Here is a 16822-nt window from a genome sequence, read left to right on the forward strand (position 1 = left end):
TGCTTTGTCAACATGCTGAGTTAAAAAAACTAAAAACAGATACAGGTACTTACTACTACTACTACTACTACTCCTTACTTTGTCAAAGTAAGATTCTGCCCACCGCGGATGATGACATGATGTAAAAATAGACAAACATGTGACGTCAACTGTAGTTGATCTAGAGTTATTCATTGATTATAAGGGTAAAAAACAAGGTCAACAGTGACATGGAGCAACAGGAACCAGTCGTATGCAAGCACAGGGTAACAGTTTGCCAACCATTTGTAAATTGTACATATTCAGTTCATTTCTGGGCAGGCGGTTGGTTTGTGCCTTATCATTATTTACATCTTTATTTAGCATGTTATTTACAATAAAAAATAGATTACATTCAACAATTTTAGACAAAAAAAAACAACGCTAGGGGGGTAAAACGACACTTTGAGAGCATAGAAAACAAAACGATTAAATAAGTAATTGCTGTTTCAAAGAATCACTGCAGAAAAATTACCAATTGACTCACAATTGAGTAACGTACAACATGTTTGTGAACCAATAATCCACTTTGCACGTTAAATTTGCAAAAATAAGGTTCGGATTAAAAAAAAAAAGACATTTTCAAAAAGACGCCTTATCGCGACACGAACAATACCTAACTGTATGCAATTATATTAGTTTTCAGTGCCAGGGGAATAAATGAGGTTAAAAGAAAACATGCAGGATCCCGCTAGAGGCTGACAGCAGCGCGTTTCCTCTGAGGGCGGGTGTGACGCCCACTCCGCCTCTTCACTAACAGCAACTTCACTTTCTGCCCACAGCGGTGAAGCCATCTTGCAACCCGTCTCCACTGTGCTTAAACCTCGAAAAAGGACCGTTGCATTTTGGGGTAAAACATACTGACAACTCACTAAAAGTGCCAATTGGCATTTCTCAATCGGGAGCGGCGAACGTAACCGTACAAACAAACCGTCCGGGACGAACAATTTGACGAAAACACTCGGCGACCGCGGCGGTGTTTACTGCTGGGAACGAATCCTGTGGAATGACAGTTGAAGCCATTAGGACCGCCTTTTACACTGCCGAGCAGCCAATCACAGGTCAGCAGAGCGCCTCCGACAAGACGCCGAAATTGTAGAGCGCATGCGCCAGTCACTCGGTAAGTCCAGTTACAGCTTCACTTCTCGCTAGCTCACCGGAGAGTAAAGATGGCGGCTGTCACTGGCCTGTTGGATGAGTTTAAATTACACACAGAGGTGAATAAAGCCGTAGTCTGTCACGACGAGCGCTGCGTAGACTCACCATTGTTATTCGTGCCTCACAATAACCACTGGGGAAGGCACGAGACATTCGAGCATTAAATGTTGCTCCGTAGCGCGCTAACGTCCAGTTGGAACTTGGCTCGAGAAGATAGCTAGGCAGGCAGGCAGATATGCTGTAACGCCTAATAACGTGTTGCTCTCCGTGTGTAGGAAGGAACACGATGGCGGGGGGGAGAGATGAGTAGATGAGCCCAATCAAACGTCACCCATCACTTTCTTCATTGTTTCGGCTTCTAACAAGTTGGAAGTGCATGGGGTGTCGCAACGACGTCCCCATGGTTAGTCGGCGGACTTTGCCACGGAACACGAGGCTGGCAAAACACTCATTATCAGCGCTGGTGTGACTTCTCATCTTCACTCGCCAGGAGGAAGTGGGCTCGTACTCCGCGCAGACATTCGATGACAAACTATGAACTGTCACACTTCAGGAAGTGCCGTACCTCCCGCGGGGACGACAGTGGCGAGTTGTAACAACAGCGGCCTCGTGACATCTGTCAGTAGCGCCGGACAGGTGTCGTCCAAGGGCTCGAGCGCTGCCATCGTGGCCCCCTTGTCAAACACCGTCATCCAGACGCCGCTCCCCAACTCGCAAGGTGTCATCGCCTCCGCTCCCACCGTGACCCTCGTCAGGCCTCCTATGCAAACAGCGCAGTTGGGTGCAACTTTGAACGGGAGCAGTGATGGGATGCGGGCGGCGGCGCCCACCCTCAAGGCGGAGACCCCCGCTGGCAACATGCAGCAGTCTGTCACTTCTGACGCCGCTAGTGCCCCTGCAGTTGCCGGTCCAGGTGGGATCCAAACACTGACGCAACAGATATTGTCACCCAGGCTCCCGCTGGCATCCACCGGGCAGCCCGGTATACAGAACATCCAGCTTCCCCCTGGTGAGTCTACATTGCTTGTTCCACCGAATTGTAAATGAATCCTCATGAAACCCACACAAGATTAATCTTAGATATCACTAAAGGATACATTGCTTGCAATATTTAGGCAATGTTAGACAACGTGGCAAAGGTATTCACGCTGTGTACTCAAGTAGAAGTATGTAATGTTAAAAAAAAAACTTGTGTGAGTAGTACTTGAAAAAGTACAGACTGGAACTAACTTTGGTAGAATAAATAAAATAAATTCATTCTCAAAATGCAGTTGGCTACAATTTTGATTAACTTGGCACAATGGCAATAAAAACACTCAAAAAGTATGCACATAACGGAATTTCCCTTTTTTTTAAAACTTCATTGTGTTTGTATTAAGAAGAAGAAAAAACAACTAGCCAGCGTTGGTTCAGGCTTATATGCCGTCAAAAATAAATGTTCCCATAGCTTTGCAAATGTGAAGTGAAGAAAATGCTGAATTAGTTAATGACAGTTAAAAAAAATACACCTTGCATGTATTTTTATTTTTTCGGATTAGATGTATTTTAGAGCTCCAAGTGCTGGTTGATTCGACACCACACTCCTTTAATTATTCTTGTAGCTGAGAATACCAAACGATTCTCTTAAACGAGGCCCCTTTTCTGCGGTAAATGGCCAAAATAATTCAAGAAATCCAGAAATTTCGACTTCTTAATCTCTCTACATCTTTTTTACAGTGTGATGTCATACATTGAGAGAAAAAGAAAACAAGTCTGTTTTGGCAATCGAGTAGAAAGTTAATTTTTTTTCAAATGGAGGAACTTAAAGTAAAAAAGTCATCAGAAAAATAAACGCTCAAGTACAGGCCTTAAAAAAAAAACAATATAGAAAAATTGATATCTACAACTGGGAGTGTCTGCCGGTACGGAATGTGAGTTTGCGGACTGCACTGTTTTTCATTTAACCGCTTGAACGTAGCAGCACCTGTCGTTAATTACCTGCCAAAATGAACTTGATGGTCTATTGTCCATGAAACTTTATTCAGGGATGGTGCTCGTCCGCAGCGAGGCTGGACAGCTGTTGATGATTCCTCAACAGGCGCTGGCCCAGATGCAGGCACAGGCGCTCGGTGGCATGGCGCCTCGAACCGCGGCACCAAACATGCCTCCAGGCCAGGTCGTGTCACATTCTTGAATTTCTTTGTTTTCATGTTCACCTTTCCCACTTTCCGTCTGCGTATGCCCCTCCGCAGTTCATGTAAGACATTTCTAGTTACAAACTGTGAAAAGTTGTGAGCCTAAATAAAAATGAATTCTTCTTACTCGTGCATTTGAAATAGAGTCAATATGCACTTGACAAATGTCCACGACTTAATGTGAAGCAATACAAATATTTCTGAATACTAATATTTGAACGATATGGTCCGTGTTAAAACCGTGTGATTGTGATTGTCGTGTATAGCAAGTGGTATTCCTTAATCTGCACTCTTGTTAATATAATACTTCTTTAAAATGGTCAATAGTGATGTTCTATGTTTTTTTTTGTTTTTTGTTTTATTATTATTTTTTTCTTCTTCAGGCTCCCGGAAACGCCATCATCAGTCGGGTGACATCTCCGAGCACCATCATCCGACAGGGCTGCCCAACGCCAACGTCTTTGCCTTCCACCACCACTCTTCATCGGCCTCCCGTCCTTCTGGTACTCTACGCACACGGTTTAAATGAATTTCAAGCGTCTAAAAAAAAAAAAAAAAATCAAGTGACGGAATCAAAAGATTGCTATACAGTAGTTCCCTCCGTGAAATAAATAGGACAACCACCTTTGCCTGCAACTGCAACATAAAATGGATTTTAATGTACTTTATTTCATATTGATTTATTATTGAATTATTGAATCTTCAATTCATTTAATGAAAGCGCTCCAGTCTTGTTGTACACTGAGTACAATTCCAATAAAGTGCATTCTGATTCTGATTCTGATTTTACTAATCAGTGCTCTCCCACCTTGTCCTTAGAGTTCAGTGGGGACGGCAATTCCAGGAGTGGCCCAAAGAAGCCAAACAGCTGGCACCGCGGTTACGTCGGTCACAATGAGCAAAGTGAGTCAAGTCATTGGGATGGCGAATTAATTACGTTAAAAAAGCGAATATCGATCCTTTCCGCCCATCAGGAGACAATGGAGAATGTGAACAAATGTAGGAACTTCTTATCGACACTGATCAAGCTGACTTGCACTGGCAAGCGATTAACCGAGGCTGCCAGTGTGAAACAGTTAGTGAAAGACCTTCTGGTGAGTGGCGAGGATGACCCGTGCACGCCGTTCATCGCGTCTACGTACACGTTCATGTCAACTCTCTCATCAGGAGAATAAACTGGAAGCTGAGGAATTCACCAGCAGGCTTTATAAAGAGCTTAACTCGTCGCCCCAACCGTACCTCGTGCCTTTCCTTGAGGTCAGCTTTCTTACGTCCGAATATCACTCTTCATTTTTGCTTTCCTTTAGCAAACGTACATCCAGAGAACCTCGATGAGCTCATTTCCATTCGTGTTATTGTCTGGCACGTTTGTGCGCAGAAAAATCTTCCTGCCTTGAGGCAACTTACCCCGGACTCAGCAGCCTTCATCCAGCAGAGTCAGCTCGCCCAGCCCGCCTCCGCTTCCATCTCGTCCCCCTCACCAAGCCCCACCGCAGTGGTCCTGAGCAGCCCGGCTCCTCGCCTCGCCGCTCAAATCAACAGACCCCAGTTTCAGCCAAACGTCGGCAAGCCCGGACAGACGCCGTCGCTCGTAAATACGTCACTGTCGATTGCCTCCCAACGATAAAAGCGCACTTGCAGTAACGTCCCGAGTGATATTAGACATAACCCTCCGCAGGTCCTCCAGCCTCAGCAGCAGAGAGCGATGCTGAGACCTCAGGTCCCTTTAGCCGTGTCGTCGGTGGTGAATCTCAGGAATCAAGCTCCTGGTCGTATCGTGCTGGGACATCCGCACGTCCAGCTGAAAGAGCTGCAGCCATGTGAGCATAGCTCAAGAGATCTCGTGCTGACTTTTTTTTTTTTTTTCTTCTCCTATTCATTTACATTTACCTCTCTCGCAGTTGCTGTGAAGTCGGAGGTTCCTGCTGTTTCCAGACAAAACTCGGCCGCCGTCTTGACTCTAGCGCAAAAGAACAGGCTGAAAGAAGCCGGCGGTACTTTCAAGTAAGATTACGAAGCATTTTCACTCAACAAATGCACAAAGCTTGTAAGGTTGTCATTAACAGCAGAAGGATGGACATCCAATTAAAAAAAATCTGAAAAACATTTGATCTCATTAATTCATAATTTTTTCCAATATACTTTTTTTTTTTTTTTTCAACAAACAAAGTCCAACACATTCCCACATTCAAATGTACAAGCCAACTGCAACCAAATAAAGTCAAGCAATCGACACTTCACAGTTGCTCGACAGTGTCTCGAAAAGATTTAAAGATGTTCTCAGAGGAACGGCGTCACTCAGCTTAGTGTCTCACGGTGATCGGCAGGTTAAAACCCAGAGTGACTGGAGGAGTCACAGAAAGGCATAGAAGTGGATGTCCTTGCAGAAAAAAAATGCAAGCCTTGCAAAGTTTTCCTTGTTAAAAAATTGGCAGGTCACCTGTAAAAGTTCGAAAGCATTTTCGTCCAATCTCCGAATATCCCGAACATTTTGTGCATAAATATTCTGAGATTGAAATCACACCAACCTGCGATGAAGTGATTTAAGCCGCTTGACAGGCCGTCCGTTCATCGGTCCGACTGGTTAAATTGGCACCGCTGCACGCCATTTCCACAGAGACGACGATGACATCAATGACGTCGCCTCCATGGCTGGAGTCAACCTATCCGAGGAAAGCGCCAACATCCTCGCAAGCAATTCCGGACTGGTGGGTGCAGTGACACATTCCTGCAAGGATGAGGCTTTTCTTTCCTGCGCCACGTTACAGAGGAGAACGCTGGAGATTGGTGAGACTGTCCTGTGTCCTGAATATTCTGATTTTTAAAAAGTTTTTTTTGACTGCGGTGTTGACGGTCTTTGTGCTTCAGGCCGCAAGCATGGCGTGACAGACCTCGGTCCAGAGGTGATCAATTACATCTCACACGCTACTCAGCAGCGACTACGCAATCTGCTGGAAAGGGTTTCCTTGGTGGCGCAGCAGAAAAATGGCAATTTCAAGGTTTGTTTGCCGCTTTAACTCGGTCACAATGGGTCCGTGGTTCCTCATCGTTTATTTGCACCACATGTTGCCCACAAATCAGAATTCTGGGCCATTAAAATGTTATGTGCAGCTTGTAATGATCGCACGCTTAACGTGGTGATGCTTTCTGTGCTTCGACTGGGAGTATCGCTGTCAAAGGTGTTTTTTTCCATTTTTTTTTTTAATTTATAAATATTGTTTATAACACTTCTCTACGGTCAGGAAGAGGACAGCCACGAGCAGCGAAGTGATGTTCGCTCTCAGCTCAAGTTCTTTGAGCAGCTGGATCAGTTAGAAAAACAACGGAAGGAGGAACAGGAGAGAGAGATTCTCTTAAAGGCAGCTAAGGTATTTCTTAAAAAAAAACGCCCTCCACCTCATACAAAACGTAAATGCTGAAAGCGTCATGTCTGTTGATATCGCCTTTTTTTTTTTGTCAACGCAGTCTCGAGCTCGTCAAGAAGATCCCGAGCAGCTGCGGCTGAAACAGAAAGCGAAAGAGGTGAGAGGAGGCAAGCGCTGTGATTTCACTCAATTGTGATTGACGTCTTTGTTTGTGGCTTTCAGATGCAACAGCAGGAGCTGGCCCAGATGAGGCAGAGGGAGGCCAATCAGACGGCCCTCGCCGCCATTGGCCCTCGGAAGAAGAGGAAGATTGCGGATTCGCCGTCTTCCGCCGCTGTCACAGAGGTGACCGTCATGTTTTACTGAAGCCAAATTACTCGTTAGGTCGTTTGACGCAGTGAGCACAATAAAAAAATTCATTAGAATTCTCCGTTAAGTCATCAAGCTGCAGTTTTGCTCCATATGGAAGGTACTAAATCCTGAGCGCGCTTGCCCGGTAATTCTATTGATTTGGCGCACGAAAAGCGCAGAGCGATGCTTGTCAGTCCAAGCACATCATCTAATTAACATCGATTTCCTACTTTTCAAAAAAAGAGTTTCCTTCGAGTGAAATGTGAGCGCTGTCAAACTGGAAAGTTGTCTGCTATTTATTTTCCGCCGGAGAATCCAAATACGTTTGCGTTATCACGAGAACAGTCCTCAAATCATTGTTGCTCATTTTCTGTCGCCTCACAGGGATCAGGCCCCAACGTTTCAGGGGGTGCCGCTTCATCAGGCTCCCGACCTACACGGCAGCGCATCACGCGTGTCAATCTCAGGGACTTGCTCTTCTGTTTGGAGAACGAGAGATTTGCCAGGAGCTCCAATTTCCTCTACAAAGGCTTTCTCAAATAAGGCGAGGAGAGGACGGAAAGTCAAGCGTGTGGACTGTGGAGCGAGAGCATACAAAGCTCCTAAAAAAACGGAGTCTTGGAAATGTTGCTTTTCCACGTGGGCAGATATCGGACCTAAAAACGTCAAAGTATAGATACTGTAACTGTATATTGAATCACCTTTCTACCTCCCCCCCTCCTAAAGGCGCATTTTTTTTCTGAGCAGCAATGAACTCCGCACCTTCTCTGAAAATCTGGTTGATTAATGAGTTTTCTCAATGTTATTCTTATTTTTTTTTTTTCAAATTATGCAAGTATGCAATCGCTAGTTTTAATTTCTTGTTCCCTTTTGTGCATTACAATTTAAGCACTGAAAAAAAAAAAAACATCAATTTTTTTTGCTCAAAGCGACTCCGCTCGCGTTTATATGAAATCCCGATGTTGTCTTTAAGTGAATTCGTAATTGTACAGCGACACAGCGTGACCTACTGAATTGCCTTTCTTACAATAAGCCATATAGCATATTCTGCCGTAACCCGAAAAGCAGTAAATATTTCGCTCCTCATCACTCATATTGCATCTTATTTGACGTATATTTATTTCGCAAATTTCTCCTTGAATTTTTTGTCTAGTTATTTATTTAATTTTATCTAATGCATTGTGTGTCACGTCCCTTGAATTATAAGTTAATTCATTTTTTTTTTTTGCTTCTAACTCTTACCGTGTGTAGATTTCAGCGTTTGAAGCGCGCTTCTATTCTAATAACTTTTGTCTCGATTTAAATAACTTGAGTTGACGCCGATTAATTTTGTTGTTGTTGTTGTTTTTTTGTTTAGCTGCCCACATGTCACTGATGTACACTTTCTCATCGATATTGTAGTTATTTCTCGACCGGAATATATTTTGTGCTTTTCAGCCTTTTTAGGATCTATGATAGAGAAACGTGTATATTTTTAAATGTCGCATCTTAACTTTTACACATTTTTAATAGCTGTGAGAATGTACTCATTATAATGAAAAGAAAAGTTTTCTCAAATGAGCATTTTAAATAAATGAATATTTTACACTAACCTGACTTTGATGTTCTAAATTGTTTCTTATGTGACACTAGGGGACAGCATTGTATTGAAACACGATTGCCCTTGATGACAAAGAAAAGATTCTTTTCTGTATTTGCAGTGCTCTTGCTAAGCTAGAAAATGACTGACTTCATAGTTTAACCACCAAGTAGTAGGTACAGTATAAGGCAGTGCAGTTTGTCGAAATTCAATTACAATTACGATTATTTCACTCAACGATTACAAAATTGGCATAATCAGAAAGACAGAGATAAATTGAAATTATTGTTCAACTGTTCCTTGACAATTTAAAAGTGTGTCGCAAGTAAATTTCAATGCTTTTTTTATACAAGGAAACCATACTTGAGTTCATACATTTGCACCTTTTTCATTTCAAAATGACTAATTTTAGAGTTTTGTTTGGTCAGAAAGGAACTTACAAAATTCCAATGTTTCAACGAATTTGATTTGTCTTCATATTTTGTACTTTAAAAGTGTTCTTGTTTTGAAACCAAACATTTAATGATCGTTTGAATAATCGTGATTTCAATTATTTCATAAATATTAGTGATTTTTTTTTTAATCGAGCTGCCCTAGTATAGTATAGTTCAATTGCAAATGTTTACGACTCTCTTTGGTGGGATTACTGTATTGTTTGATGGGATGTTTTGGTTTGTTTTTTGTCCCTTGGCATGTTCTCACTTCTTCGGCGGAGTTGTATTTGATAATCGTGAGGAGCCACCATTTTTTTTTTTCCTTTCAGAATGAAAGTACTTATAAAAACCACAAGATGACGCCAGCTCCCTTCGCATTTATTACAAGCAACTATCTCCTGTCCTGTGGACTCAAAACAGAAAAGCTGAGGAGTTAACTTAGTTAAAAGGAAAAAAATGCATCAATATGAATTTTTTCCCTTCACATAATTTGATTATTGCACTGTTCACGGTGGGAAAAAGCAGAGCCCGATTCAAAGACGCTTTGTTGTCTCTTCCCAAGTCTTGAGTGGCGATGGCGATGATACGGCCAGGTAAGACCTCACCCGTTGCGCGTCCACCCAATCCATTATTTTTCATGGTAATCCCTCTTGCACTCATCAACACCGCTGCTCTTTCAGCCTTTAAGTCCACATAAGCTCCCACTTGAGCGCCCGAGGCAGAGCAGCGACGGGGGATGATGAGGTTGCCTAGCGACGTCTCAGTCACTGCACCTGAGGGTGTTGAGTAAACACCCTGAGCTTGCTGGAGGGAACAAGAGTGAAGTAACATTACTCTTTCTCTTACTTGCACATATTCAAGTCAACTGTTTTGAAAGGAAAGTAGACACAGTTGGGGGGCGGGATGAGATGTACATTTTTCTGATCGTTGGCTTACTGCTGCAACATCATTTTAATGTTTTGTATTTTTTGTTTTTCGCTATTTGAAACAGTCTTCATGTCTTAAAATGCCCGTGACATGTTTTTTTGTTAAAATAGGAGCAAAATGCTGAATTACATCATCGTCTTGCTGAAAGCAGCCCATTTGAGTGGGCGGCCCTGAAATAAAATTATTCTGCCCTCATCATGGCCGACATGCAAAGGAAGAGTACGGATTTTATTTTGAATCATTCATGGAGCGAGCAACAAACTGCTATATTCCAACACAAATCAGTTACTTTGACTTTGCGAGAGAGGTAGAGCACATTTTCGACTGATTGCCAATGAATCGCAGGTGACATCTAAACAAACAACCGTTCGCGCCAGTCGAGATCGGCGATATCAAGACAAACGGCAACGTCTCTTGTGTGAGGGCATCCGCCATTAATGGGTGAAGCACGAAAGACGCCATGACTCATCGAGGCCACTTTCCCTTCTCAAGTTGACGCCGTCTATTTGTACAGGAAATAGGCCAATTCGGACATTTTATTCATTTCAAAAAATGAAATCATTCACATTTGATAAAGAAAATGCATGTAAAGCGCGACGCAGAGGAAAGGAAGGAAAATGATTTCCTGGACTCATTATTAGATTGTTCTTCTTCGGCGAGGCCTTTCCATGCCAGAGAGTGGACTGAGTCGCACCGCCTCCCCCTGTTGGCCAGTCAGATGAATTGACTTGGTCTTCTGGGATTCATCCGCTGCCTTTTGTTGTGCCGCAAGATCCACAAACGCACTGACCACGACGCACCTTTATTATGAAATGACAAAGAACTTTTTAAGGTCCGTGCATCAGCAGTTTGAGTCGGTTTGAACCTTTTAACAACTCCATCTCCGATGTGTCCATGACCTTGTGGCACCCGGGTTAATGCTGACTTGAGGACTCTTTTGTCACGAGGTTGACCGGGGCAGTTTGCTTTGGCCCGCAGATGCTATTATCGGACCGGTGTTTATGACTGCTGTTGAAATGGTTTTGTAAGGATGGTGTGCACCTGCGAGGTATTGATGTGGGGGGTTAATAGCCTGTTGGCCTCTTTAATGGGGCGACATCGGCTCTGGCAGCAGCCAGCGGCGGCCCACAGGAGAAGAACGTTCCCATTTACAAAGTCATTGCCTTTATGGGGCGGGACGGGCACACAAATGTGTTGCATCTCCACTTGAGGTTTACGCGGACAAATGCGGGACATGCGCATGTCCGGCTGGAACAAACAAGCTCACGTTTTTTTTTTTTTCTTTTTTACAAACAAGGTCACGTGGCGATCTGACGTGAGGCTGCTTGACGTCACGCGGACAACAAGGAAGTCACAGGAAGCAAGATGAGGTACGAGTAATCCGACACAATACTCAGTTAGTTACTTTACTTTTAAAAGTAACTCAGGTACTTTTTTGATTATTTCACTTTAAAAGTAGTTTAATTACGCAACAGATGACTTGATTTTCAAAGTAACTGCACTTATTTATTCAAGGCAGTCTGTTTTGGCCTGACGCATTTAACTCTTACTATTGTCATGTCAAAATGTAACATTTATGATAGACATTGTTTCGAAATGCACATTCGGGGACCTCATAAACTTGTCTCGCTACTTTCAAACGGAGTTGTAGCTAGCGTATGCCGGAAACATGCAGCACATTCATTTAAGTATCACACTAATGACTCTGAGACAAAAGCCTTTTCTTTCACGTTAGAAAACATACACATGAATTATTGATGAGAAATGTTTTGCTGTGAAATTAGCATGAATTTCATCTCATGCATTTGCAATGGAACAAGGAGGGAGTACGCGCCCGGCATGACAACATCGGCTTCAAACTGTGACTAATCATCTTTCATTAGGCAGACAATCTCAAAGCGTGTCGTTCTTCCCTGTCATGTTACTGTAATATCATCATAACATTTACAATAATAATCCCGGACATGTGCGCTGATCAATTATTTATTTCTACTAATGACTTTGCCATGCATCTATTATTCATCCTGGGCTCTGTCGGCTCTGTCCTCCTGGAGTGAGGCTGACAGGGTGAAACGGAGCTTGATTGCACCCTTAAGGACATCTGAGGCCAACTTGTTGGAGAGCCGAACGATCGTCTCGCACTCTTCAGGGAGGTTGTCGGTGTCCCGAGGAAGACATTTCGACTGAAACTTTGCTCACGCTTCTAAAATGTCATCGAGCATGTTTTCACATGCAAGCGTTGTTCCACATCAGGAGCTGATCTCGATATTCATTTCCGTAATACTAAAAAATAACTATCATATGATGAATTTGTGCGCAGAGGTAAAGGCAGGAATACAGCACCTTTTTTGGTAAAAAAAACCCCCAAAAAACAAAAAAAAAAACCTGACATCCCATTGTTGATTCTAGTCAAATTTGGAAAGTCACAAAACTCAGATGCTCCATACAGGTGAACAAAACAAGTGCGTCTTGGCCATTCGTGCTTTCCACTGATAGCCTATTCGTAGAAAATTACAATCTTATTTAAAAAAAAAAAAAAAAAAAAAAAAAAAAAACACTGGCCAACAAATATTGACTACATTTTTAATTGGAAATGCTAGCAAACTTTTTTAGAGTTCAAATCTGCCCTCGGTTTTCCCCTGTACATCAGGTTGTCATAATAATAATAATAATAATAATAATAATAATAATAATAATAACAAAGAAAACAAAGCTTCAAAATTGTTTTCTGAACCAGTTGCTGTATTTTTGGTCTCCTCTAGATGGCACTGTGTTCGTCATTGGGCTGAAAGTTCACAGACTTGCCATTTCTTGAACCAACAGTGCCATCTAGAGGGGTCAAAAACCACAACTGGTTCATGAACATTCATTTTCCCATATTCAGCAATATTTATGAATTAAGATTTATGTTGAGGAACAGATGTGATTTTTTTCCTGAAACGTCATAAATTACAATGCATGGCAAAATCCGCATTGCGCAACGTTTTAGAGGTCTTACTTAAAAAAAAGGCAAATATGTCAAAAACCCTTAGGAAGCATTTTTTTAAAAACATTATTGATTTAGGAACACGTAAAACAATTTCTGATTCAATTTTCCTGTTGACTAATTAATGTCGAATCAGAATATTTTCTACGTGCCGCAGGAAAATCGGTGCGATGCATTTTAAATTGTAATCATTTCCGTTTGCTTCTGCCAACCATCACTTCGTGCACATGCGGCGAACAAACTCAAATGGATTCGAACGGATGCGGCTGAAAGAGAGTTTGGGTTTTGGGGTTAGTTCAATACAAGATATGATCTCCCACGCTGACATCACATTTCTTCCGCTTTGATCTCATTTGAGTCCGAAAATAGCAGCCGTGTCAGCGCACAAGAATTGAACAGAGCTCGTCAAGCCTGCACAGGAAGAGCGCCTCAGTTGAACAACAGCCACACTAAACTCGGAACAAACATTTATTGCATCCGGCATCACAACCACCAGCTTGTGGACTTGTTAGGATTGGACCGGTCCCAAGGCCCCAAACACGAGAGACTCCGCAATGGAAGAAAAAGAAGCGAACTTTATTTACAACACACACACACACACACACACACACGCGCATGCACGCACGCAAACGCACGCACACACGAGGCACTGGCTGTACGCCAGCATTCAGATCTCAGCCTCCATACTCTTCATTGTAATTCAAGTCGACGTTACTTTCTTCTGTGCTCATCTCTTCCCGGTGTGCCGCCGCTAAGATCTTCGAATACGCTCTCTGTAAAGCGGATCAATGTCCAAATGACTTTTTGACCAACACAATTCTCACTTTAAGGGCAGTGGATCAGTGTATCAACATGAAGCCAACGCCAATCTACACACACACACACGCACGCGCACACGCACCCCCACGCACGCACGCACACGCACACGTACTGAGATTTTTCTCACGTGTATTTCATAGACTCACCAATCACATTTGATAAGACTATTTGCAAAAAAGAAATCTTTTACTGTGGAAAACCATCATCAGCATTTTTTTCCCCAATTTCCGAACGGACCAATCTTGTAACGAAATCTCAAAAATGTATATTTGTTCTTTGTCTGCACTTCCAATTTGAAATAATGTCCTGTTTGTGAACAAAGGTTTAAAAAAAAAAATCAGATTCATTGATTAATTGACAAAGTGATGGACAGATTAATCTTGATGAAAATAATAGTCGTAATAGTTTTTAAAACCCAAATTCTATCATTGGCTGCATAAAATTGTATTTGTTCATTGCTAACGGTTGATTTTCTTCATTTGATGCTAACGGATGTTTATGTGCGGTCATCTGCCAATCGGATTTTCAACTGGTCGCGTGTTTGGCCCTCGATGACGTCAACATCAAAACCTGTTGCAGTCAATTGACGAGCAAATTCCATTGACGCAGTTTCCAACTCCAAAGACATTCTTCCTGTGAGTTAAACCCAATCAGAGAAACGGAAAGATTGTTTCGATCTGCACGCGGACGTCATCAACAATCTTAGTTCACGTCTCTTGCCTCTGAAATAAAACGGCGAGATTCCTTTTCAAGCGGCTCGCCGGCAACTTTCCACTGATGTACGTTGGCCTCGCTCTTAAATCTCTCTGCCTTGGTCCCTCCCGCTGCTGACCCTCTTCGATCCTACTAATCACTTCTCCGCATGGCCTACCTGCAGATTGCCACCACCTCATTTTTCTTCCCTCGCTCACCGCCACGCTTGCTCTCTGGATGTCTCATTAAAGGCGCTCTATCTAATGAGATTACGCCTTGGGGATTAATGGTGTGGCTAATTGATAGACACGCTGCCAGAGAGGATTTAAATCCCTTTAAATCCCCAGTGAGTTTTTTTTTTTTTTGGCCACTTCAGATGACTAATTGAAATCACAGGAATGGACACAAATATAGTTCTTGACCCCACACACACTGCCAGCGTCCGTCTCTGCTTCGGCTCAGCTCCAATAATAAACCTCAATTGCGGGTGATTTATTCCGAAAATAAAGCGACAGCAGACTACGAAAGGGTCGAGATTACAAGTGGCGATACATTTGCTGCACTATATCATAAAAACGTTATTATACGTCATAGATTTTTCTGAAGACAAACCACGAATTTCATTTCATTTTTCTGGTTTACCGATGACTGTTATCAATTTATTCTACGTAGATATTTTAACCTGCAATAGGGCATGTTGAGCTCAAGTTGGAAATGATTTAGTCATAAATCCAAAGTAGGAGATTCGTGATTGAGTTAACCGGGACTTGTGATTTTTTTTTTTTTTTTAATATTGCTCATCAGCATGTCAGCCTGGTGAACAGAAGCACGCACACAATTTCCTTTTGGCACATTTTGGTCTGGTTTCCAGTCAGTCGCAGGGCCCACAACCATTCGCACTAACATTCACACCTACAGACAATTTGGAGCCTTCAGTTGAGTCCTTTCACCTGATTTATAGTGATGGACCGATTATCGTCCGGGCCGATATCTGGCGTTTTGCCGATTATCGGCATCAGCTTTTTTTTTCTTTCAAAGCCGATAAATTCGAAGCTGGTTTATTTATCATTTCTCTGCTGTGCTGGTGACCCTGTCTGCAGAAGCCTGTCTGCTTTTTCACCTCGGGTCACACGCACTACGGGAGGCAACAGACTTTGCCAAAATGTTCTCAAATGTCAGTCTCCTACAACTCACAACTAATAAAAAACGAATTTCCGTGGTAAACTTTACAGAGTTTATTTTCATTGAACTATAAGACACGCAGCTGAGCCTGTGAGCTACATGCACTTTTGTTAAACTAAGTCCGAGATGTAAAAAAAACTTTAACATGTTGCAAATCACTAAAGTTTGTTTCATAAACAGGAGCTTAAAGGCTTTTAAACAAATTCAAGTTTTGGAGTTCTCCTCTTTCAAAATTCTGACACCATTTTACCGCTTTTTCAACAAATGAATATCGGCTTCAAATATCGGTAATCGGCCCCCACGTCTGCTAATAATCGGTATCGGCCCTGAAAAAAATCATTAAAAAAGCATATCTGTCTATCACTACTGATTTCTGATCATTCCTCCGAACAACATCGCTCTCGGCAAGTCATTTCAAAGCGTTTTTACATTTTATCGTCCATTTCGAGGACGCCGGACATAAAAAGGAAGAAAAAGAAGACTGTCGTCAAAAATGTTGTCAAGGTGAAGCTGAGCATTCCTGAAATTGTCTCTGAAAGGCAACATTGAAAGTCACGATGATTTGCAGTAAATATCCATCGAGTTGCTTGGGCGCCGAAATCATCCGTTTTGAAAAGAAGTGGACGGTGAACGCACGAATCAAACTTTACGTCCGGCAAGGTTAAGAATCACTCATCTAAATGAATAACCCACAGGCATGACTCATGAAAGGTTCTCGTCTCCGAGTGAAAGCGGAAATCTTGGCTTTAGTTGAAAATAAGAGCAAATAAAGACTTTTGCAAGGAGGCATTTAAAATAAGCAACAGAAAACAAAAGCAAAAAAAAAAAAATAATCATTTCAACCTGAAAAGAAAATCATAGCAAACGTCATCCACACTTCAAAAATTATTATTATTTTTTTGTGTTACAGTATTTTTATTTTCTCAGTGTCTTTATACAGAGTATATTTATACAGTTTCTGTTGACTATTTTCACATTCTCACCACATACTAACAAGTGATTTGAAGAAAGAAAAAAAAAAATCATGCAGCTTTCAATACTGTTGTTGGACTGTAAAAAACGGGAATGTTAAAGGTGTCAAGAATGTTCCGGGACTTGGCGGAGGCCTTGATTCCGAGTCATTTGAGGTCCCCGCT

General features: G+C 42.3%; 1 protein-coding gene across 1 annotated transcript; it reads left to right on the plus strand.

The window, feature by feature from the left end:
- Positions 1-689: 689 nt before the first annotated feature.
- On the plus strand, positions 690-8657 carry taf4a (TAF4A RNA polymerase II, TATA box binding protein (TBP)-associated factor). The gene is made up of 15 exons (XM_088310005.1): positions 690-2185; positions 3201-3331; positions 3734-3853; positions 4170-4253; positions 4325-4444; positions 4518-4607; positions 4729-4941; positions 5029-5170; positions 5252-5354; positions 5968-6137; positions 6219-6349; positions 6593-6718; positions 6816-6872; positions 6938-7060; positions 7451-8657. The coding sequence occupies exons 1-15, from the start codon at positions 1711-1713 to the stop codon at positions 7607-7609; spliced, it is 2244 nt and encodes a 747-aa protein (XP_088166131.1). The 5' UTR covers positions 690-1710; the 3' UTR covers positions 7610-8657.
- The last annotated feature ends 8165 nt before the right edge of the window (positions 8658-16822 follow it).

The sequence above is a fragment of the Idiotropiscis lumnitzeri genome, chromosome 11 (assembly GCF_059441095.1).
Source record: "Idiotropiscis lumnitzeri isolate Australia: NSW breed Sydney's pygmy pipehorse chromosome 11, RoL_Ilum_1.0, whole genome shotgun sequence".
NCBI lineage: Eukaryota > Metazoa > Chordata > Actinopteri > Syngnathiformes > Syngnathidae > Idiotropiscis > Idiotropiscis lumnitzeri.

Coding starts and splice junctions, on each gene's coding strand:
- taf4a (XM_088310005.1), top strand. CDS start 1,711: ATGAACTGTCACACTTCAGGAAGTGCCGTACCTCCCGCGGGGACGACA. Junction 3,854..4,169: donor ATCGGCCTCCCGTCCTTCTG/GTACTCTACGCA, acceptor CCTTGTCCTTAG/AGTTCAGTGGGGACGGCAAT. Junction 6,719..6,815: donor TTCTCTTAAAGGCAGCTAAG/GTATTTCTTAAA, acceptor TTGTCAACGCAG/TCTCGAGCTCGTCAAGAAGA.